At 43.8% G+C, this 25,384-nt stretch overlaps 1 protein-coding gene across 3 annotated transcripts; it reads left to right on the forward strand.

The window, feature by feature from the left end:
- The first annotated feature begins 1,716 nt into the window (after nucleotides 1-1,716).
- Nucleotides 1,717-24,030, forward strand: LOC115168287 (uncharacterized). 3 transcript variants are annotated; one of them, XM_029723423.1, is made up of 25 exons: nucleotides 1,717-1,883; nucleotides 10,435-10,563; nucleotides 10,802-10,947; nucleotides 13,242-13,440; nucleotides 13,576-15,137; nucleotides 15,316-15,442; nucleotides 15,732-15,797; nucleotides 15,926-16,011; nucleotides 16,114-16,191; nucleotides 16,410-16,553; nucleotides 16,716-16,823; nucleotides 16,907-17,048; nucleotides 17,293-17,580; nucleotides 17,745-17,789; nucleotides 17,904-17,983; nucleotides 19,188-19,300; nucleotides 19,454-19,637; nucleotides 19,789-19,873; nucleotides 20,212-20,357; nucleotides 20,449-20,539; nucleotides 20,834-20,982; nucleotides 21,280-21,365; nucleotides 21,833-21,902; nucleotides 22,107-22,228; nucleotides 22,342-24,030. In XM_029723423.1, the coding sequence occupies exons 2-25, from the start codon at nucleotides 10,449-10,451 to the stop codon at nucleotides 22,577-22,579; spliced, it is 4,470 nt and encodes a 1,489-aa protein (XP_029579283.1). In that variant the 5' UTR covers nucleotides 1,717-1,883; nucleotides 10,435-10,448; the 3' UTR covers nucleotides 22,580-24,030. The 3 variants fall into 3 exon arrangements, with proteins under 3 accessions (XP_029579283.1, XP_029579285.1, XP_029579282.1); XM_029723422.1 differs by lacking the exon at nucleotides 1,717-1,883 and adding an exon at nucleotides 9,181-9,522; XM_029723425.1 differs by lacking the exons at nucleotides 1,717-1,883; nucleotides 20,834-20,982; nucleotides 21,280-21,365; ... (1 more) ...; nucleotides 22,107-22,228; nucleotides 22,342-24,030 and adding an exon at nucleotides 9,170-9,522 and having other exon boundaries at nucleotides 20,212-20,371; nucleotides 20,449-20,531.
- Nucleotides 24,031-25,384: the final 1,354 nt, after the last annotated feature.

A 25,384-nucleotide genomic window follows, 5' to 3' on the forward strand; every position in this document is an offset into this window, starting at 1 on the left:
TGTATGTATTGCAAAGTTTCACAGTGAAAATAAAATGTGGAACGACACACACGCTGCACTTTGGTCCGCTTCTCCTTACGACAGTCGTGACAGAATCTCCCACCACCAAAGGACCAAGCAGCGTGCCCAGGAGAAACAGGAATGGACTTGGGAGGAAATTCTGGACGGGAAAGGACCCTGGATTCAGGCTGGGGAGTATCGCCGTCCGAAAGAGGAGATTGAGGCAGCTAAAGCGGAGCGCTGATATTACGAGGCACTATACCAACCACGAGGCAAGTGCGAGAGGCAGCCCCCCCCCCCAAAAGAATTTGGGAGGCACACGGGGAGATTGGCAGAGTCAATTTGGAGACCTGCGCCAACTCCCCGTGCTTACCGTGGGGAGCGAGTGACGAAGCAAGCACCGTGTTATGCAAGCACTGTGTCGCCAGTGCGCATTCGCAGGCTGGTGCGATCTGTGCCCGCGCCCCGCATTTGTCGAGCTAGGTTGAGCATCCAGCCAGGATGGGTTGTGCCAACTCCACGCTCGAGCTCTCCAAGTGCGCCTCCATGGCCCAGTATATCCTGTGCCTGCCCCACGTACCCGGCCTCCAGTGAGTCTATTCAGCCTGGTACGCCCTGTGCCTGCTCCTCGCACTTGCCCTGAGGTGCGTGTTACCAGTCTGGCGCCACCTGTGCCAGCCCCACGCATCAGACCTCCAGTGCGCCTGCCCAGTCCGGGGTGTCCTGTTCCTGCTCCCCGCACTCGCCCTGAGGTGCGTGTTACTAGTCTGGCGCCACCTGTGCCAGCCCCACGCATCAGGCCTCTAGTGCGCATTCCCAGTCCGGAGCTTCCAGCGACAGTTCCCAGTCCAGAGCCCGTTTCTTTTTTTGCTGAGTTTAGTTAGTTTGTTTGCCCTCAAAATAAATGGTTTACGCTATGAGGGAACGAGGCATTGCAATAAAATGGACGGAAATTATAAAAATGCATAGAAGTACAAAAATATTCAAACGTTTCTGAAAATGAATTGCTTGTCCTCTTGTATGGAGTGCAGCGCATAGCCTAACAGTTTTTTTTTTTTCTTTGTATTTTTTCAAATAAAATGAAGAATGGATAGGATCTGTAACAATGGATAGGACACTTGTCCTCCTCCAAGCATCAGTGACCTCCAGGAACAGTGGCCTACTCTTTTCACCAAGTTATGGCTCTGCGACCACGTCAATACTCGTGATTGACAGTCACCTGACTCAAGCTCCCCTGAACAAGGGTAAGAGAATTTTCAACTTCATTAAAAAACGAAAGACCAAGTTGAGGAGAGAGATCCAGTGCCTGCTGAATGAAATCGATGGTTACATAAAAGGCAATGGCGATCTAACAGCCACTGCTGCCATTCTTTTGTTGATGACCCACTTCAAAGAGAAGGACGAGTCTCTGTTCCTCTTGGCAGATGTAAGGAATAGTGTTTTTATACTTACCATTAATCATATTAACTTTATGTTTATACTGTACTATTACAAATTATTTGAATATTTTGTATATGTATGTTTTGTGATTTTAGGTCACTGCAACTTGGGTTGATGTCGAGGCGCAAATTCCTTTGCCAGACACACCAAGGCTGATCATGCTTGGTAATACATTTATTTGATTTAAGGTGGAACAGAAATATATAGTATTGTGGTACCTATCTAGAGATGTCTAGTAAGTATACACTAACACCCTTTTGTGTATTTCGGGAAATACTCTATTGGGTTCCTCAAAATGGATGGTGTCGATCGAGAGGAGGATGGTCTGTGTTTTGGACAGTGAGTCCAACTTTTCTGCTGCCCTCTCTGTGCTCTTCAGCATGTTCTATGTTTTTAACATGGAATACCAGGAGTTGGCCTCTGCAACCTTGGAGCTGATAGAGGTAAGCATTGAACATTCATTAATCCACCACTTACATTTAGCATTTTTTAGTTACATTGCAATGATATTCCTTATTGTTTGTGTACTTTTTCCAATCAAACTCGTTCAGGTCTGCGAGAAAGCGTGTAACATGTTGGTCAATTGGCAATGGCTTCCTCTGAACGACCTTTCCGGTCTTGCGGCTCACTCCTGCTTTCGCTGTGCCTTTGATTCCTTCAGGGTTTATTCGAACCAGGAACCTGCACAACCCAACATTAGAATATATTAAATCAGTTGAGGCATTGAAAATGATCTGCTTGCGCCATCCCAGAGCCTGTGTTGGCTTGCAGTAGCGTGCTTCTCTGGCTCCAGTCTAGCCCTGCTCGCTCCTTTCTATCCGTCCTTCTCTCTAAGCCCCTTTTTCTCTCGATCTCTCTCATTTCTCTCTCAAAGACAGGCAGGCAAGCAGTTCTTGTTATAGTTTTGTCAATGTCTCCATGTTCAACTGTTTTCCTATTTTTCATTGATCTGTTTAGATTAAAAAATGTTCTTACATAATCCTGTATTTTCAAGAATGACCTATTCTGATGTCTTGGTTTGTGTATGGTGAAGTACATTATTGGCTAGTATTTGTCAATGTTCTTATCACTGTATCTCTCTCTGTCTCCCTCTCTCCACTATTATCTGGAGTTGTAATGTTGCTCTTTTCAAATGTTGTTCTTTGTGGTTAAAGTGCAATTCATGTGAAATTCATATTATGAATTTGAATAAATATAAATATTTGTACACATTGTTTTTCTTAAAATATTACATTTCAGGGAGCTGTCTTCTAAAGACAACCTGCAATGCTGCTTAGTAATAATTGTATGTTACCGTAGGTATTTCCCTGTAAATTGACAGGATTATACTGGCACCATAGTTGCCAGTTTAATACTGTAATTTTGCTTTACAGCAGTGATGCTGTAACAGTTTACAGCATGATTTTCCTTACTGTACAACATATTACAGCATCCCTGCTGTAAATGTACAGCAGGGATGCTGTAATATGTCACATAAATCATGCTGTAAACTATATTACAGCATCACTGCTCTAAAGCAAAATTACAGTATTAAACTGGCAACTATGGTGCCAGTATAATGCTGTACATTTACGGGGAAAAGTTTTACAGTGTACAGTCTCGTATGGTGGGTTCCAATTTAGAACCAGGAACAGATATAGCCCTTGGTTCTCTTCAGACCTGACTGCCCTTGACCAGCACAAAAAAATCCTGTGGCGTTCTTCATTAGCATCGAATAGTCCCCGTGATATGCAATTTTATGGGAAGTTAGGAACAAATATACACAGGCAGTTAGGAAAGCTAAGGCTAGCTTTTTCAAGCAGAAATTTGCAAACTCAAAAAAGTTCTGGGACACTAAAGTCCATGGAGAATAAGAGCACATCCTCCCAGCTGTCCACTGTACTGAAGCTAGGAAACACTGTCACCACCGATAAACCTACGATAATTGAGAATTTCAATAAGCATTTTTCTACAGCTGGCCATACTTTCCACCTGGCTACCCATAACCCGGTCAACAGCTCTACACCCCCCACAGCAACTTGTCCAAGACTCCCCCATTTCTCCATCACCCAAATCCAGATAGCTGATGTTCTGAAAGAGCTGCAAAATCTGGATCCCTACAAATCAGCTGGGCTAGACAATCTGACCCTCTCTTCCTACAATTATCCGCCGCAATTGTTGCAACCCCTATTACTAGCCTGTTCAACCTCTCTTTCGTATCGTCTGAGATTCCCAAAGATTGGAAAGCTGCCGCGGTCATCCCCCTCTTCAAAGGGGAAGACACTAGACCCAAACTGCTACAGACATATATCTATCCTATCCTGCCTTTCTAAGGTCTTCGAAAGCCAAGTTAACAAACAGATCACCGACCATTTTGAATCCCACCGAACCTTCTCCGCTATGCAATCTGGTTTCAGAGCTGGTCATGGGTGCACCTCAGCCATGCTCAAGGTCCTAAACGATATAACCGCCATCGATAAGAGACATTACTGTGCAGCCGTATTCATCGACCTGGCCAACGCTTTCGACTCTGCCAAGGCTTTCGACTCTGTCAATCACCACATTCTTATCAGCAGACTCAACAGCCTTGGTTTCTCAAATGACTGCCTCGCCTGGTTCACCAACTACTTCTCTGATAGAGTTCAGTGTGTCAAATCGGAGGGCCTGTTGTCTGGACCTTTGGCAGTCTCTATGGGGGTGCAACAGGGTTCAATTCTCGGGCCGACTCTTCTCTGTATACATCAATGATGTCGCTCTTGCTGCTGGTGATTCTCTGATCCACCTCTACGGAGACGACACCATTCTGTATACCTCTGGCCCATCTTTGGACACTGTGTTAACAAACCTCCAGACGAGCTTCAATGCCATACAACTCTCCTTCCGTGGCCTCCAACTGCTCTTAAATGCAAGTAAAACTAAATGCATGCTATTCAACTGATCCCTGCCCGCCCGTCCAGCATCATTACCGTAATTTCCGGACTATTAAGCGCACCTGAATATAAGCCACACTCACTTAATTAAAAAAATATATATTATTTTGAACATAAATAAGCCGCACATGTCTATAAGCCGCAGGTGCCTACCGGTACATTGAAACAAATGAACTTTACACAGGCTTTAACGAAACACGGCTTGTAACAAAAATAAATAGGCTTTAACGAAACACGGCTTGTAACAAAAAATAAAATATTTGCAGTAAGCTTTAGTTGTCTTTTTGTACTGAGTCAATTCCTCACGCTGCTGTTTCCAATGTCTTATCTACTCATTAAGACCAAGCTCCCGTGCAGCAGCTCTATTTCCTTTTCCAACAGCCAGATCAATCGCCTTCAACTTGAAAGCTGCATCATATGCATTTCTCCGTGTCTTTGCCATGATTAGGGTGACAAAATGACTACCGTAATCAGAATGATGGGAAGTTTGAGAGCGCTCGATTTAATCTAAACAGTAAACTAAAAAGTTGTTTGACCTTAACCCGTTCGGCAATTTCATTGGTCTAATGAAAGCTTCATGCCGCCAAAAAACTGAGCACGTCACAGAATGTGTTTTGAAAGCGGGAAAAATCCATATATTAGCCGCGTCATTGTTTAAGCCGCGAGGTTCAAAGCCTGGGAAAAAAGTTGCGGCTTGTAGTCCGGACTTTACGGTACTCTGGACGGTTCTCACTTAGAATATGTGGACAACTACAAATACCTAGGTGTCTGGTTAGACTGTAAACTCTCCTTCTAGACTCACATTAAGCATCTCCAATCCAAAATTACATCTAGAATTGGCTTCCTATTTCGCAACAAAGCATCCTTCACTCATGCTGCCAAACATACCCTCGTAAAACTGACCATCCTACCGATCCTCAACTTCAGCGATGTCATTTACAAAATAGACTCCAACACTACTCAACAAATTGGATGCAGTTTATCACAGTGCCATCCGTTTTGTCACCAAAGCCCCATTTACTACCCACCACTGCGACCTGTACGCTCTCGTTGGCTGGCCCTCGCTTCATACTCGTCGCCAAACCCACTGGCTCCAGGTCATCTACAAGTCTCTGCTAGGTAAAGCCCCGCCTTATCTCAGCTCACTGGTCACCATAGCAGCACCCACCCGTAGCACGCACTCCAGCAGGTATATCTCACTGGTCACCCCCAAAGCCAATTCTTCCTTTGGCCGCCTTTCCTTCCAGTTCTCTGCTGCCAATGACTGGAACAAACTGCAAAAATCACTGAAGCTGGAGACTCATATCTCCCTCTCTAGCTTTAAGCACCAGCTGTCAGAGCAGCTCACAGATCACTGCACCTGTACATAGCCCATCTGTAAACAGCCCATCTTTTATTTATTTATCTTGCTCCTTTGGACCCCAGTATCTCTACTTGCACATTCATCTTCTGCACATCTACCATTCCAGTGTTAAATTGCTATATGTAATTACTTCGCCACCATGGCCTATTTATTGCCTTACCTCCCTTATCCTACCTAATTTGCACATACTGTATATTGACATTTTCTACTGTATCATTGACTGTATGTTTGTTTATTCCATGTGTAACTCAGTGTTGTTGTATGTGTCGAACTGCTTTGCTTTATCTTGGCCAGGTCCCAGTTAAAAATGAGAACTTGTTCTCAACTAGCCTACCTGGTTAAATAAAGGTGAAATAAAAATAAATAAATAAACCCTCTCATGGGTCAAGCCCTTCAGGAAGACCACATGAGACATACACTACATGACCAAAAGTATGTGGACACCTGCTTGTCGAACATCTAATTTCAAAACCGTGGCCATTAATATGGAGTTGGTCCCCCCTTTGCTGCTATAACAGCCTCCACTCTTCTGGAAAGGATTTCCACTAGATGTTGGACCATTGCTGATGGGACATGCTTCCATTCAGCTGCAAGAGCATTAGTGAAGTCGGGCACTGATGTAGGGCAATTAGGGCTGGCTCGCAGTCGGGTCCAATTCATTGCAAAGGTGTTTGATGGGGTTGAGGTCAGGGCTCTGTGCAGGCCAGTCAAGTTCTTCCACACCGATCTGTACAAACCATTTCTGTATGGACCGCTTTGTGCATGGGGGCATTGTCATGCTGAAACAGGAAAGGACCTTCTCCAAACTGTTGCCACAAAGTACAGAATCATCTAGAATGTTATTGTATGCTGTAGTGTTAAGAGTTCCCTTCACTGGAACTAAGGGGCTAAGCCTGAACCATGGCAAACAGCCCCTGACCATTCTTCCTCCTCCACCAAACTTTACAGTTGGCACAATGCATTGGGGCAGGTAGCGTTCTCCTGGCATCCGCCAAACCCAGATTCATCTGTCGGACTGCCAGATGGTGAAGCGTGATTCCTCACTCCAGAGAATGTGTTTCCACTGCTTCAATGGCGGCGATCTTTACACCACTCCAGCCAACGCTTGGCATTGCGCATGGTGATCTTAGGCTTGTGTGCGGCTGCTGGGCTATGGAAAACCTTTTCATGAAGCTCCGGCCGAACAGCTCTTGTGCTGACGTTGCTTCCAGAGGCAGTTTGGAACTCAGTAGTGGGTGTTGCAACCGAGGACAATGTTTACGCACTTCAGCACTCGGTGGTCCCGTTCTGTGAGCTTGTGTGGCCTACAACTTCCCGGTTGAGCTATTGTTTCCACTTCACAATAACAGCACTTACAGTTGACCAGGGCAACTCTGGCAGGACAGAAATTTGACGAACTGACTTGTTGGAAAGGTGTCATCCTATGACGGAGCCACATTGAAACTCACTGAGCTCTTCAGTAAGGCCATTCTACTGACAATGTTTGCTATGGAGATTGCATGGCTGTGTGCTCGATTTTATACACCTGTCAAAAAATGGGTGTGGCTGAAATAGCTGAATTCACTAATTTGAAGGGGTATCCACATACTTTTGTATATATAGTATACGTGGACAACACCTGCCAAGTCACTGGTCTCAGAACAGAGGTCAGTTGTCATGAACAACAGAGAGCTATTGCATGCCATCATTCAGCGCATTGCGCCGCCATAAGCATCATTTAACATATTTCCTCTCAAAGGAAGTATATTTCCCTTTGGGTAGTGTAAAACAAATTGGGGACGTAATGGCATACTATTAGTGATAGGCACTGATATGGAAAGTCTATCAATATACATATATCCAGTGCATTCGTAAAGTATTCAGACCCCTTGACTTTCTCCACAGTTTGTTACATTACAGCTTTATTCTAAATGGGATCAATCTACACACAATACCCTATAATGACAAAGCAAAACCAGTTTTTTTTACATTTTTGCAAATGTATTCAAAATAAATAAAAAACTTAAATAGCTCATTTATAAAAGTATTCAGACCCTTTACTCAGTACTTTGTTGAAGCACCTTTGGCAGCGATTACAGCCTTGAGTCTTCTTGGGTATGACGCTACAAGCTTGGCACACCTGTATTTGGGGAGATTCTCCCATCCTTCTCTGCAGATCCTCTCAAGCTCTGTCAGGTTGGATGGGGAGCGTCGCTGCATAGCTATTTTCAGTTCTCTCCAGAGATGTTCGATCGGGTTCTAGTCTGGGCTCTGCCTAGGCCACTCAAGGACATTCAGAGACTTGTCCACTCCTGTGTTGTCTTGGCTGTGTGCTTAGGGTCGTTGTCCTGTTGGAAGGTGAACCTTCGCCCCAGTCTGAGGTCCTGAGTGCTCTGGAGCAGGTTTTCATCAAGGATCTCTCTGTACTTTGCTCTGTTCATCTTTCCCTCGACCCTGATTAATCTCCCAGGCCCTGCCGCTGAAAAACATCCCCACAGCATGATATAGCCACCACCATGCTTCACCATAGGGATGGTGCCAGGTTTCCTCCTTGTTTCTCATGGTCTGAGAGTCTTTAGGTGCCTTTTGGCAAACCCCAAGCAGGCTATCATGTGCCTTTTACTGAGGAGTGGCTTCTGTCTGGCTGCTCTGCCATAAAGGCCTGATGAGAAGAAAAATAACAATTTAATCAATTTCAGAATAAGGCTATAACTTAACAAAATGTGGAAAAAGTCAAGTGGTCTGAATACTATAACTTATATAACTTTCCACCGCCATTTCCCACATAAATAATATTACACACAAAACGATCCCACCATGTTGAACGAACAAATTAGGCCTATCTGTCGACATTTATAACAATTACACCAAAACTTTCCATCACAGCTGTCGTGTTTTTTTATACGATATGATTTTCCTCACATACAATCTGTGGATAGAAACGTGGATAATGTTAATCCATTCGTTTAACAACTAAATGACTCGGAGTTTGAGTCGATCCCAACTGAGCTTAGTTTCGACCGTCGCCATTTTAGACCCGATGGAGCTGCCATTTGACAACCGAAAAACTAGGCTACTGTAGGCCTGTGCACATAATGGTTCAACTAAATAGGACGGAATGGTCAAATGACTACACTAGCCTGTCCAGATTTAGACATATTTCGGGAACGAAGGCGTTATGTTTACATCAAGAAAGTTCAACCCTGTGGTCCCCCTACCAACCCCCATGGTGTTTGTATAGTCCTAAATGTTGTTTTGTCGTGGAACGTGATGAATATGTTGGTACATTCGGTTACTTCCTTTTAGTGGCCACACTAGAAAGGTTCGATCATCTGAGACGCTGAGTAAATTTCGCCTAGATCCGTTTTGATGGGCATTATGCCTTTATAGTCTGCAACACCTTGTGGCTCTCACAATGTCGTAAACACAACCCTACAATGATACAGCAATAGATTACGATGTTTCGCCTACGATTCTGACTTGGAAACTGTAAAACAGTGAGCGTTTCGATGGTTGGCGGGCGCAAATAGCTATAGCCTAGTTTGCGTAATTGCTCACGAAGCGGGATCGGCGGTTTCACGTTGTCCAACCCCACTCATCATTAGCATAGAGAGATCATTGGTTGGAATCCCGCGACGCCAGACATTAGCATAGAGAGATCATTGGTTGGAATCCCGCGGACGACATAGCTATGGGGCGTCTGTACAGTCGCAGCGAGTTAAGTATCCAGTATTCCGGAGCCAGAGGGGTGAGTAAGCTAGCTTGGCCAAACGACAGACTAACAACGAGTTTGGGACAGTGAAAACGCCATGAAAAGGAAAGGAGAGCGAGGTGAGCGCACATGTCTGAACAATATTGATCCTTTTCGATATATCGTAAGCAAATAGGCAAGTAGCCTAGCTCATAGTCTCTGATTAACTTTTGTACTTTTTACGTTCACCAAGCTTTATAAATAGCATAGGTTACACATAACAATGTAATTGAAGGATATAGACTTTTCATTTACCAATATGTCTAAAATTATTATTACTTGGAATGCTGAAAAATATATGTTTTGCCATTTTGGCTACAGTTTACCAGCCTTGTTTAAAACACTAGTCAAATATTGTTTATAACAACGTTCTAATAACATTTGGGACACCTGAAGAAACAGTTCTGCGAATGTTCTGTTCCCTCACGTTTTCTCTCAACACGGCATGGTTACTATACACGTGGCTGCTTGGGTCAGCATTGGTCCAAATACCAATACATTTCCTTCGGTGTTTTTGCGGGAAAAGAATATTGAGCGTGCGTAAGTTTAGCCCTTGGCGATTTGTGTAAACATTTAAAATCAGAACATTTGATGACTATAGTGACTGTTAATATAGGCTATTTGAACATTCAGAAAGTTAACGTGAAGCACGAATGCACAAAGCAAGAGTGCAGATGAATGATACAATGTTACAACACCCTGAATCGTTCGAGAGCGATACAATGTGGCAGTAGCTATATGTGATACACTGTAGCGGTAGATTACTTTTATTGTAATTGCGATGTTCGATTCCCCAAACTTTACAATACGCAAATGGATGTTTACGTTGATGTTTGCCAGTGCCTGAAAGTAGCCTTTTTGGTGGAGCTGAGTGTGCACTCCGTACTGAATATCAATTAATGCATTTAACACATAATATCACGTATACAAATACTATGATCCTTGTTTTTGTTATTAAGCTACATTGTTATTGATATGTGGTTTTGTTACAGGTGGATGCCAAGAGATGGCAGTGAATGTCCAAGTCAAGCCTGGTGAGAAACACAACCGCTATGAGCTGCTGGCTTGGCTCAATGAATCTCTACAGACCAAGTTCACTAAGGTGGAGCAAACCTGCTCAGGTAGGCTAGATGCTCATTGTACACACTGTTTACAATTTCTATAGGCCTATGTATTGCCTCTAGATAATACTGTTTTGTATCTGATTTCATACTTAGAGAACATTCCTCTACATCAATGTTTTTATTTATTTAACCAGGTGGGCCAGTTGAGAACAAGTTCTCATGTAAAACAATCATAGTTAGCTATTTTGTATGAGTTCCAGGCATGGGGGTATGACTCTAAATGTGTGTGTTCCAGGTGCAGCGTTCTGCCAGCTGATGCATTGGCTGTTCCCTGGTTCTGTGGACGTACAGAGAGTGAGGTTCCAGGCCAGTGATGAGGTGGATGCCCTTCACAACTACAGTGTGCTGCAGGCCGGCTTCAGGAGGAGTGGGGTGATCAAAGTGAGTTACACTCTACAGCCATACACACGTTCATGATATAATATAATTGAGAATTTCAATAAGCATTTTTCTACGGCTGGCCATGCTTTCCACCTGGCTACCCCTACCGCAGTCAACAGCACTGCACCCCCCACAGCTACTCGCCCAAGCCTTCCCCATTTCTCCTTCTCCCAAATCCATTCAGCTGATGTTCTGAAAGAGCTGCAAAATCTGGACCCCTACAAATCAGCCGGGCTAGACAATCTGGACCCTTTCTTTCTAAAATGATCTGCCAAAATTGTTGTAACCCCTATTACTAGCCTGTTCAACCTGTCTTTTGTGTCGTCTGAGATTCCCAAAGATTGGAAAGCAGCTGCTGTCATCCCCCTCTTCAAAGGAGGGGACACTCTTGACCCAAACTGCTACAGACCTATATCTATCCTACCCTGCCTTTCTAAGGTCTTCGAAAGCCAAGTCAACAAACAGATTACCGACCATTTCGAATCCCACCGCACCTTCTCCGCTATGCAATCTGGTTTCAGAGCTGGTCATGGGTGCACCTCAGCCACGCTCAAGTTCCTAAACGATATTGTAACTGCCATCGATAAGAAACAATACTGTGCTGCCGTATTCATTGACCTGGCCAAAGCTTTTGACTCTGTCAATCACCACATCCTCATCGGCAGACTCAATGGCCTTGGTTTCTCAAATGATTGCCTCGCCTGGTTCACCAACTACTTCTCTGATAGAGTTCAGTGTGTCAAATCGGAGGGCCTGTTGTCCGGACCTCTGGCAGTCTCTATGGGGGTGCCACAGGGTTCAATTCTTGGGCCAACTCTTTTCTCTGTATACATCAATGATGTCGCTCTTGCTGCTGGTGAGTCTCTGATCCACCTCTACGCAGATGACACCATTCTGTATACTTCTGGGCCTTCTTTGGACACTGTGTTAACAACCCTCCAGGCGAGCTTCAATGCCATACAACTCTCCTTCCGTGGCCTCCAACTGCTCTTAAATACAAGTAAAACTAAATGCATGCTCTTCAACCGATTGCTGCCTGCACCTGCCCGCCCGTCCAGCATCACTGCTCTGGACGGTTCTGACTTAGAATATGTGGACAAATACCTAGTTGTCTGGTTAGACTGTAAACTCTCCTTCCAGACTCACATTAAGCATCTCCAATCCGAAGTTAAATCTAGAATTGTCTTCCTATTTCGCAACAAAGCATCCTTCACTCATGCTGCCAAACATACCCTCGTAAAACTGACCATCCTACCGATCCTCGACTTTGGCGATGTCATTTACAAAATAGCCTCCAACACTCTACTCAACAAATTGGATGCAGTCTATCACAGTGCCATCCGTTTTGTCACCAAAGCCCCATATACTACCCACCACTGCGACCTGTACGCTCTCGTTGGCTGGCCCTCGCTTCATACTCGTCTCCAAACCCACTGGCTCCAGGTCATCTACAAGACCCTGCTAGGTAAAGTCCCCCCTTATCTCCGCTCACTGGTCACCATAGTAGCACGCGCTCCAGCAGGTATATCTCTCTGGTCACCCCCAAAGCCAATTCCTCCTTTGGCCGTCTCTCCTTCCAGTTCTCTGCTGCCAATGACTAGAACGAACTACAAAAATCTCTGAAACTGGAAACACTTATCTCCCTCACTAGCTTTAAGCACCAGCTGTCAGAGCTGCTCACAGATCACTGCACCTGTACATAGCCCATCTATAATTTAGCCCAAACAACTACCTCTTCCCCTACTGTATTTATTTATTTAATTTGCTCCTTTGCACCCCATTATTTCTATTTCTACTTTGCACTTTCTCCTACTACAAATCTACCATTCCAGTGTTTTACTTGCTATATTGTATTTACTTTGCCACCATGGCCTTCTTTTTGCCTTACCTCCCTTATCTCACCTCATTTGCTCACATTGTATATAGACTTATTTTTCTACTGTATTATTGACTGTGTGTTTGTTTTACTCCGTGTGTAACTCTGTGTTGTTGTGTGTTGTCGAACTGCTTTGCTTTATCTTGGCCAGGTCGCAATTGTAAATGAGAACTTGTTCTCAACTTGCCTACCTGGTTAAATAAAGGTTAAATAAAAAAATATACTGCAGTCTTGTAGGACTGTGTGTAATCTGCACACGTCTATATTCCATTGTGCTTATACATGTGTAGTTACTCTGCAATTACTCTAGTAACAACATGGTGTTATTATATATGTAATATAATACTCATTACATTTTATAACATGCATATTGTTACATGTAGTGATTTAATAATGTGTAAAATCTCTCCTGCCCCAGTCAATCCCAGTGGAGGGTCTGATCGGAGGCAGCTCTGAGGCGAGCCTGGACTTCCTACACTGGTTCAAGGTGTTCTTTGACTCCAACCACAATGGCCAGGAGTATGATGCTCTGGAGTCGCGGGCTGGACAGAGCATGCTGCCTGCTAATGCTGCTAAACAGCCACAAAGACCCAAAGCCCTGACACAACTCAACTTCTGTGAGACTCAACTTCACGCTCTCTCTGCTCTATTCTTTAGTTTTTTGTGTGAAATGCTGGTATGAAATTTTAGTCCACTGTATCCACTTTATTTGTGTTTTGGTTGCTCAATGTTGTCATTTTTGTTACCCAAAGCTAGGGAAGTGGAGATGTCTGAGGGGCCCTGGCAGAACCAGGAAATAGCACTGGATGTTCAAACAGCAGAGTCAGAGGAGAAGGAGGATACGTTTTTCCCTTTCAGCCCCAGCCTGCTGCAGCTCATCCAGAAGCACTGGCCCAGCTCAGCAAAGCGCGGGACAGAACTTACCCAGGATCAGGTAGCCAGACACGTTCTGGGTCAGAAATACCCTCAGGACATCACCACCGCCTGCTCCCAGACCCCCTACTGCCTCTACCTGTACCGAGGCGTAGAGCTGGGAGGGGATGGAGACCGGGAGAGGGCCAGTGTGCTCCTGATGGGCTACTTTGACCAGAGGTCAGGGGTCAAACACGTGCGCCTGCTAGACACTCTTCAGCCCAGGGATGCCACAGTGTCAGCTGGTACAGCCGAGCTGAACTGTCTGGTGGAGACTCTGAGGAGGTTTGAGCTCCCCTTGGCCAACTTGGCTGTGTTCTACTGTGGAGACTCGGGGCTGAGCCAGGTGTTGGTGACCGGGCTCAGGGCCCTGAACCCTGGGCTGGTGTCTCTCTGTGGTCTCCCTGGCCTGGCTGGACGGGCGTGTCACATGGGCGTGAAGGCGTTGCCGAAGCCGGTCCTGGAGCTGGTTAGAGACATCCACCACCACTACTCCACCTGCCCCACCACCAACGACAACCTCAAGGAGATATTTGCCGATGTGGCACCCTTGGACCCTCTCCTTCCCCTGTCGTCCCAGTGCCTTTTCCTGGGCAGGACGGTGCAGAGGATGGCAGACGCCTGGCCTGAGCTGCTGCAGTACTTTGAGTCCCGGGGCAATGAGGGGGATGCGGAGCAAGTGTGTGCCCTTCTAAGGGACCTAAAAGTCAGACTGAGCCTGCTGTTCCTGGGGCAAGCCTTGGAGCCCCTCTGTGCCTTCCAGGAGCTCCTTGAATGGGGTGACTCTGACGTGGCCAACATCCTACAGCAGGCCTCCAGCCTGGTGCACTCCTATGCAGCCAGCTTCCTCCGCTCGCCCGCCGTGGACCGCCTCCTGAGGCGGCGGGAGCTCACGCTCCTTGGCAACGAGGACCACCTCCTGAGGGTTGAGGTGAACACGGGCGCCCGCGTGAAGGACTTCCTGTCGGAACATCAGGCAGAACTCAAAGACGATATCGTTGACTCTTTCCTGGAGAGCAGTGTCTCCTTCTACATGGCTACCACCTGGAGCCTGATGGAGAGCCTGCCGCTGCCCAACGTGGCCCTGAAGAACATTCCCATCCTGCTGAGGCCTGCTGGGAGGCTGGAGGTGACGGGTAGGGTGGTGGCCGAGCTGGGGTCCCTCATGGGGCTGTGTGGAGTCCCGGGGGACATGGCCCTGCTGACCGACGAGTTCCTGGAGTATATGATCTCAGAGGGTGAGAAGCCTACCGCCGACTCTCCCTCCCCTGGGCCCACGGTGGAGCAGCACTGGAAACAGGTGCTGAGGACCATGGGAAAGACATCTATCCTACGGAGGCTGATCTGCAGCCTGCTTACTCTCCCCTCTGGCTCTCTGCAAAGGGACAAGGTCTTCGCTCAGGTGTGTAGCTAACTGGACTAGAGGGCACTGTTTAGGAAATGATGTTGATGTGTTAGCTCTGCTGTAATGTACGCTACTATTATAGTCACATTGTTTTGCAATGTAGAAAATACAATTTTTTTCTATTTTTTTCTGTCTGTTAATATGTGTTGGTATGGATGTCTTTATATGTGTCCAGGCTACTGTGCTGGGTGATGGTAGTCGGGATGAGAATGATTGGCTCACAGAAGAGACAGAACACAGTGAAAACGAAGGCATACCCTCATCACCCTCAAGTCCTCTAAAACATGAGAGCAACTCATCTGGTAAGATTGTACTACATATTTACCGGAATGTGGCACTTGACAAACTGTTTATTCAGAGCAGAGGTCTCCAACTCTGTTTCTGAAGGGCTACTCAGTGTGCAGGCTTTTGTTCCAGCCCAGCAGTAACAGACTCAATTCAACTAAGCCTCTCTCCAGACTGAAGACCATTATTTGTTGTTTATTTGACACATGTGTGAGTGCTGGGCTGGAACAAAAACCTTGCATACCCCGTAGGTGAATACGGATATACTGTATATTTAATCATATTTAATCATTCCTATTGTTCAAGATTTGATTGACATCACAGAGCCTGCTGAGACTGAACCCAGGCCTGTTCAGACAGACACAAGACCAGGTAAGGATAGCACTTAGAATCACATACACTCATTAAGGGATCATTGTCAGACAATTGTATAAATATTGTATATTTATATGTCCTCAAAAAATATTGACCTCCTCTTTGCAATTTGCCCACAATGGCAGCGCTAAAGACGACTGAGTCTATTGACATTATTGATCTTGATGACAGTGACGATGACGTTATTTGGACTGAGACCACACAGCACAAGGTACATTATATTTTTGTTTAAACTTTTTGGGGGATAAAATATGATTGTGTAGTGCATATATTATGGAAGCATAAAATAAGTGTTTCTCTCACTGACCCCCAGCTTAAAGATGACAATGCCCTGCTGATGGCCACATCCACCCCTGAAAGACCATCTAAGACATCCTCCTGCCTGTACGAGGTAGGTACTGTTGACTCCATCAACAACAGACTGTCACTGTTATTATATTATACTGTTATATGTATATACAGTGGCAAGAAAAAGTATGTGAACCCTTTTGGAATTATCTGGATTTCTGCATAAAGTCACAACAACAGACAAACAGTCTGCTTAAACTAATAACACACAGATTATTTTATTTTTCTTGTCTATTGGATACATCATTTAAACATTCACAGAAGGGCTACAATGTGGGGGATCTGGTATGGGGACAGATAGATGGATACTCCCTGTGGCCAGGGATTGTCCAACCCTGGAAGGGACGGCAGGCAGCCAAAAACATCCGGAAAATCGAATGGTGTGGGGATGGCATGTTTTCTGAGGTGAGGGGGAGGGGAGACATCGTGTTTTTGTTTTCAGTGTGTTTGTGTGAGTTATGAGTGTCCATATTTGATGGACAATACCGTTTTTTAAATTAAATTGTAAAGGTGAATTGTTGTGCAGTACGAGGTACCTATCACTCAGTGAAATTCTGGCTGTTTCAGATAAACACCCGGGGACTGCTGCAATTTGGAGCGTTTGCACAATGTTTCAGCGCAAATAGCTTCGCCACCCTCGTCACGTACAGGGATGCTATATTCCAATCCTTACAGGTCAGTCTGTCTATCTCTGCTTGTGTGTGAATGTCTGCTGTATGTGTGTATCCCATCTGATTGTGTGTTATGTAACCGTGTAGGTGGCTGCTTCAAGATGTAGGAAGGTGTTTTCACTGGGTTCAGATGAGCGGGAGGAGCTCCTCAAGGAAATGGTGGACTGGGCCTTCAGCGGTTTCAAACCCACTGGCCCAGATGGGTTCCAACCACCACTCCAGACCGAGGGTAAGCTAAGAGGCTGACTAACATATCCTTCTGGATCTACCCGCTGGGCACACACTGGTTGAGCCAATGTTGTTTCCACTTCATTTCAATGAAATTACGTTGAACCAATGTGGAATAGACGTTGAACTGACGTCTGTGCCCAGTGGGTATTAAATACATGATCCCTCTCTTTCATTTTGAAGATGTTATAACAACTTGTATGAAAAGAAATAGATGTATTTTGATGATGTTAATGATTTTACAGCTAAAGGGATTGCCAACGGGAAGCAACCGGACCAAAAAAAGGCAAAATCCACCAACAGCGAACTGCACAACCTGAGCCAGGTGTCTGTGTGTCTCACCAAGCTCTCGCTGAACCTGGACAACGGCACCTTCAACCTCAGGAAGGAGGAGGATACAGGTGCCTCGTCCAACAAGGGGGAAAATGATCAAAATCCAGACTGCCAGCCACCACTCAAAAAACAAAAGCAGCAGTCTAACATTAAAAAAGACTCAGGCTACGTCTATCAACATCCGGACCAGAAATACAGAGGTGGGCCTTCTCTACTGTTTCTTCACGCTGATATCCTCTGTTAATAATTGTTTCAAATCACTTCCAACGGCAGTATTTCCTATTTGTTTACTTCTCTCAATGCGCTGACACTTGTCTCTGCCCACTCATTTAATATACTGTATTTTGTATCTTTATTTTCTCAGAAGAGATGGTTCAAAGAGTAAAGAAGAAAAGACTGGATATTGAAGGTGAGAGCTTGTGCTGACATGGTCACACTTTTGTATTAAATAGTGGTATTGTGTTGGAAGTCTGGTTCATTCATTGTTTTGTTCACTCACTTTGTAATTTTCTATCTTCCAAAGCTTTCTGCCTGTGCTGTATGGATGACGAAATAGAGATTTTCCATCCACTGTTTGAAGGAAGCCTTTGCCTTAAATGCAAGGTAAAGCAAAACATATATTCTTCTTGTGGTTCTTGTTACATTTCACCATGTTGTACAGGTCAGAGAGGTTACAAAAACATACAGTACCAGTCAAAAGTTTGGACACACCTACTCATTCAAGGGTTTTTCTTTATTTGGACTATTTGAGATTCTTCAAAGTAGCCACCCTTTGCCTTGATGACAGCTTTGCACACTCTTGGCATTCTCTCAACCAGCTTCACCTGGAATGCTTTTCCAACAGTCTTGAAGGAGTTCCCACATATGCTGAGCACTTGTTGGCTGCTTTTCCTTCACTCTGCGGTCCAACTCATCCCAAACCATCTCAATTGGGTTGAAGTCGGGTGATTGTGGAGAACAGGTCATCTGATGCAGCGCTCCATCACTCTCCTTGGTCAAATAGCACTTACACAGCATGGTGGTGTGTTGGGTCATTGTCCTGTTGAAAAACAAATGATAGTCCCACTAAGCGCAAACCAGATGGGATGGCATATCGCTGCAGAATGCTGTGGTAGCCATGCTGGTTAAGTGTGCCTTAAATACTAAATAAATCACAGACAGTGTCACTAAAGCACCATCACACCTCCTCCTCCATGCTTCACGGTGGGAACCACACATGCGGAGATCATCCGTTCACCTACTCTGCATCTCACAAAGACAAAAATCGCAAATTTGTACTCATCAGACCAAAGGACAGGTTTCCACCGGTCTAATGTCCATTGCTAGAGTTTTGGCCCAAGCAAGTTTCTTCTTATTGGTGTCCTTTAGTAGTGGTTTCTTTCCAGAAACACAACTGATTGGCTCAAACACATTAAGAAGGAAAGAAATTCCACAAATTAACTTTTAACAAGACCCACCTGTTGATTGAAATGCATTCAGGGTGAATACCTCATGAAGCTGGTTGAGAGAATGCCAAGAGTGTGCAACACTGTCATCAAGGCAACGGATGGCTACTTTGAAGAGTCTCAAATATATTTTGATTTGTTTAACACTGTTTTGGTTACTACATGATTCCATATGTGTTATTAAAGAAAAACCCTTGAATGAGTAGGTGTGTCCAAACTTTTGACTGGTACTGTATATGTTAAACAAAATGTATATTGGGTGTGTTGCCTCCATTTTTTTCAGATGGTCATGTCTTCCCTGGTTGTGCCAATTACTAAATCTTTATATGGGAAGTTATAACACTGACTACTCTTCCCTACAGGATAACTTCACTGAGACTCTCTATCGATACGATGAGGATGGCTACCAGTCATACTGTACAGTGTGCTGTGCTGGCCTGGAGGTCATCCTCTGTGGGAACGACAGCTGCTGCCGGTGAGTAACAGTATTTGCTTCTAACGCTCTCCAGTGGAGGCTGGTGGAAGAGGGACCGTCCTCCCCATTCTCACTCCACCAGCCTCCTATGCCATTGTTTACTCTAAACCTTCCAGACATGGGTCATGGTATAACATATATGTCTTCTCCCAGCTCCTACTGTTTGGACTGCCTAAACATCTTGGTTGGCCCAGGTACCTTTGACTCTCTGAAGGAGGTGGATCCATGGATCTGCTACCTGTGTGAACCCCACAATGCCCACGGTGCCCTGAAACCCCGTCTTGACTGGAACATCCGTGTCCAGGAGTTTTTTGCAAATAACAGTGCCTTTCAGTTTGTGAGTGGCCCCGCAATCCATCTTTTCTCGTAGCGCTACCTTAGAATGGAATGCTTTTTGTTTTGATGTATTAGTAACATTCATTTACATACCGGTACTGCTCTTATTGGTCAATAACCGAATGAGTGTGCTTAACCGTTTCCCTCTCTAGGAGCCCGATCGGGTATACCCGTCCATCCCTGCCAACCTGCGTCGACCAATCAACGTCCTCTCGCTGTTTGATGGGATTGGCACAGGTTAGCTGCAGTGGCGGAATTCCTCCATTCTAATTCTACTCCGTGTTGTCCTGATTCTGCTGACAAAAATACTACTGTATTATGTGTTGTTTTAATTCTACTCTAATTTTGATTCCATTATTATTTGTTCTGCTTCTACTATGAAGATCTTACTGTGAATATTTGACTATTCCATTTGATTCTAATTCTACTGTTTTCCTACTGTTCTGATTCTACTGTGAAAATTATATTATACTCCTTTTAAGGTCTAACGAGAAGAGGAACTTCAATAATCAGACTTTGCACAGTAGCACTTAACCAGATTATGAAGGAGGACATTTGTTTTATTTGACCCTTAGGTTACTTGGTGCTGAAAGAGCTGGGACTCAAGGTGGACAAATATGTGGCCTCGGAAATCTGTTCGGAGTCCATCTCCGTTTCCGAGATAAACCATGAAGGCAAGATCATACATGTGGATGATGTCCGGCTCATCACCAAAGAGCACGTACGTCTTATAATGTGAGCACAGTGCTTTTACTGTCGATTTGAACATTGGTCAGTACTAAAACAGACCTCACTACTCCTGTCCAATGCAGATCCTAAAGTGGGGTCCGTTCGATCTGCTCATTGGTGGGAGCCCTTGCAACGATCTGTCCATCGTGAACCCAGCACGGAAGGGACTGTTTGGTATGTCTGGCACTTGAATAGTTTACCTTGTGAGATCAACAGAGTAAAAATATATTTGTTAAGTATTTTCTACGCATTTTGTAGTGTGGCTTATAGACATTACCAGCAGAGTGAAGTGTACAACAGCATTGTTAGTTTGGAATAGGCAAGCAGAGTGCAACATCTGTGTTAGCTCTAATGTGGATATCAGCTCTGCAATGTTGTTCACTGCCTAGCTACAGTGCATAACCAGACTTCCCCGACTATTCCCCTGTGTTATGGGTGATTATTACATCTCTGTCATTCTGTCTGTAGAGGGGACGGGGAGACTCTTCTTTGAGTTTTACCGGCTTCTTCACATCATGAAGCCCAAAGAAGACGACCAGAGGCCGTTCTTCTGGTTTTTCGAGAACGTGGTGTTCATGAACAACAACCACAAGGTCGACATCTGCCGCTTCCTGGAGGTTAGCTAACCCCATTCATTCTCTTCTTAGAACAGTTGTATCGTGCTGCGTACATTTTTGTCTCCGAAAATTGGGAATTCTAATGGGGAACTTAGGGTTCAAGCTTAAAACAAAAGTTTGCCGCTCATATTTCTGGGTATTTCTGGTTTTGGTCTGGGTCTCAGAATGAACGGTTTTGAAGTCAGAAAATATAATAGTTCACATGAACACAGCACCAGATCTCTTGATTTGTATACAAATCATACTGTCTAAATGTTCTGTAGTTTAGAACCCAAATAACTGACAGTCTGTTCTCAGTGCAACCCGGTTCTGGTGGATGCGGTGAAAGTGAGCCCGGCCCACAGAGCGCGATACTTCTGGGGCAACATCCCTGGGATGAACAGGTACGTGTCTGCACCCTGGACCAAACTAAGCCACTCAGCTGATCCATGATCTTTTCTCATCAACCCCTTTGATTATCGAAACCTTAGATGAAAAATGATTTATTCAGTGCAATTAATCTCTATAGTCTACTGATATGTGGGTCTTTGCAAAAACCCAGGACCACACCAGTATGACAACATCTTTAGGCCCATCTCTCTGCGATAATAAGAATAACTTTTTAAAATGTTTATTTCACCTTTATTTAACCAGGTAGGCCAGTTGAGAACAAGTTCTCATTTACAACTGCGACCTGGCCAAGATAAAGCAAAGCAGTGCTACACAAACAACACAGAGTTACACATGGAATAAACAAACGTACAGTCAATAACGCAAATGTAGTAAGATTAGGGAGGTAAAGCAATAAATAGGCCATAGTGGCGAAATAATTACAATTTAGCATAGCTCACTGTGTCTGATTCTGTTCTAGACCCATCATTGCATCCCAGAACGACAAGGTTTTTCTTCAGGACTGCCTTGAAAGGGGAAGAATTGCCAAGGTCAGAACATTTTTCAAATGTATTTTCTATTTAATCTTCATTTAACTAGTAAGTCCCAATCTGATCATCTTTGTTTGTTTTGAAATGTTGTCCTGTTGTTTTTTTCAGTTAGTCTACCCCTCTTTCTTTAGAACCTGTGACTGTTTGTATCCAAGCATTTCCTGGTGTCTTACTTTCTTGTTTATTTTGTATTCTATTGCACAGTTCACAAAGGTGAGGACCATCACCACCAACTCGAACTCCCTCAAGCAGGGCAAGGACGTGCGCAAGCTCCCTGTATCAGAGAAAGGCGTGGATGACAACCTGTGGATCACGGAGCTAGAGAAGTAGGCATTTTGAAATATGGCATTTAATTTTTTATCACTTATTTTCAATTATTTTATTTTTTTATTCAGTGGAAATTAAAGATGTTCTCTTCTCTTCTGCCTTTCACTTCAAGGATCTTCGGCTTCCCCAAGCACTACACCGATGTAAAGAACATGAGTCGCCAGCAGAGGCAGAAGGTGCTGGGGAAGTCCTGGAGTGTGCCTGTGATCCGCCATCTCTTTGCCCCACTGAAGGACTACTTTGCTTGCGAACAACTTCCCCCGTTCCTTTCGCAGCCATCTAGTTCCTCAGCAACAGCCATGGGAGAGGGGTCAATGGGTGGACCATCATGGTGTAGTCCCCTGGAGTGATAGTCAGGTTCAGCAAGGGTGCTTACTCCCCACCCTACGGGGCTGTGGCCAATAAGAGAGAACAAAATTAACAGAAAAAAAACTAGAAAAAAACCATCAAAAAATCTACTTATCTGATCTTTTTTAATCTTTTAATTATTCTACTTAAACCCTTTTATGCATCTCTTTTATTATTGTTTATGTTCACACTGATTTTTCTTACCTGACACAAAGGCCAAGCAAGAAGAAATGGATAGAAAAGATCAGACACATCTTACTAAGACAAAGCTTCATCGTTGGGTTCATAATCTGATTGTGTTAATAGTTTTGAGTTGGATAATCCTCTAATTGGGTTATTATTCATTTATGTCTCTATTTTTATGAAAAAATTACCTGATATTTGGCCTCTATTAGATGTCTTGAGATTTCATGTATGTTAGTTTTTTAATGAGGTCATGTCAATGGCCTCCCTACTATGAGCACTGTCACTTTCTGTCCAAGTCAAAGCTGTGACATGCAGGGATGTTCTCAACAAAGATGGTTAGATCCAGCAAGACTACCTCTGTGTTGCTTTATGACAGCCATATGAAAACACTCAAACATATCTGCTGCTAACAAGCCACCATGTACTGTAAATATGTAACTTTGTAAATAGAATTGAAGTTGTTATGGTATGATAATACTGTAAATAATTTGGTCAGATATGGGATGTTTTTATAAGATTCCTTTATTGTGTGAAAGGAGGCAGACAGAATCATGTTCATTTTTTCAAATCTTTATTAAAAACGTATTGCTATTGTGTTAAGCCAAGGGCTATATAGCGATGTCTTATTTAAAAATGGATAGTACAAATAACATTTTTATGATATGTTTAATATGATGTCATGGTTGCATTTTATTGTTTCATCAGCATTGGGTGATTTTTCAAATGGTGATTGTAGTATGTAATACAAATGTAATCCAAATAGATTATTATAGTAATTAGTATAAATTAAAGGTAGACTCAGCGATATGACGTAGATGCAGAAAGTAAACAGCATAGTGGGTCGATTTCCGCAACAACTAAGAGCGTTGAAGCGCGAGGCTCAACTTCTCAGCTGTTTTGATGCCCTGGCTACCACACTGAACAGCGTGAAGTGAACCCATGCACAGATACTGTGTGTGACTGTGAGAGTGAAGTCTTGCATCTCGCTCATCTCAATATCTGCATTGCTGCTCGTGGCAACGTAATTTCACTGAGTCTACCTTTAAACTACACGACTTGCCCAAAAGACCATCGGGTCACATATTTACATTTCAACCAGGCCTACCTCAAAGCAGCGAGCCGGTCAGCACTGGGAACAACCACTGGTCTTTCATCATAATGAGCTCCAATGTATTTTTTTGTCAATCGGGTTCGGGTCTGATTGTTCTTGAGACTAGTATTGTCACATCTAGTAATAAACACTACCAGTGTTTTTCACCCAAGAAGACCTCTAGTGCATACATTGCTTTGTAAGTGTGTAGTTTGTGGTCAAGCTATTTGTGAAAAGAGCCCATTCAGATGAAATGGCCCTTTCATAGCACAGAGGAGCCTTTGCTGACAACATTACAACCATCTAGATTCTAGAATAAAAGGTTGAAACGGATGAAGTCACTGTGATATTAAGTTTGAAATACAACTTTAGCAGTTTATCGTACCCCATGTTGGATTGGAGGGAATCATGCAAGTAATTGTTAGTACACCAAACTACCAAATACTTCACACTAGCAGTTAGGCTACTTTGAAAAAGTAGTTCACTACATCCAAGCTACTTCAGGACAAATTATATCTAAATCTGAAATGTCATAGACTACAAGAATGTGTAATTTGCCATAATAAACACAAAACTGTTTCAAGTGAGAATTAAGCAATTCTGTTGCTGAAAAAGAAAGAAAATGTTTGCTTATTTCCCCCATATTTTCTTCTCTATATATAAAAAATGTATTATGTAGTTCCAGTAGTTAGCTACAGCGCTACATGGCAAAAAAGTAATAAACTACTTAAAGCAAAATTTGAATTTAGTTTAACCACAAACCTAGTTTAATTACTAGTTGATCTACATGCAGTTCACTATTCCCCAACACTGATGCCTGTACTAATAACCAGCATAAGTGCCACAGGTGTAAAGTTTAAATAAATGGTGTAAAGCAAAAGTGTAAAGAAATCTGTTTATACATAAAGAAATGTAATATTGCTTACCATGTTGCAATAACTGATGTTGCCTGTAGTAAATATATTTTTTAAATGTAACCTTTATTTAAACTAGGCAAGTCAGTTAAGAATAAATTCTTATTTACAATGACGGCCTACCAGGGAACAGTAGGTTAACTGCCTTGTTCAGGGGCAGAACGACAGATTTACCTTGTCAGCTCGGGGATTCGATGGCCAAGCACTCTAATTTCTTCACTTTCTCTTCTTAAAATGTGATGATTTTAAACCTAACCCTAACCTTAGTAAAGATTAAAAACAAAATTGTTTTCATGATTTGTTTTTATTTATAGCCATTTGTGGCTGAGGTAACTAGTGGAAAGTAGTAATAAAAAAGACGGAAGAGGACCCAAGCCACCCCACTAGCTATATTTATTATGGATCCCCATTAGCTGTTGCTGAGAGTCTGTTTCACAACAGATTTCACAACACATTAAGTGTGCACCCTCAGTCCAATACTCTACTACCACATATCTACAACACAAAATCCATGTGTACATATAGTGCGTATGTTATCATGTGCGTGTGTGTACGCCTGTGTGTGTGTGTGTCTCTTCACAGTACCCGCTGTTCCATAAGGTGTATTTTTATCAGAT

Source organism: Salmo trutta, chromosome 30 (assembly GCF_901001165.1).
Source record: "Salmo trutta chromosome 30, fSalTru1.1, whole genome shotgun sequence".
NCBI classification, from domain to species: Eukaryota; Metazoa; Chordata; class Actinopteri; order Salmoniformes; family Salmonidae; genus Salmo; species Salmo trutta.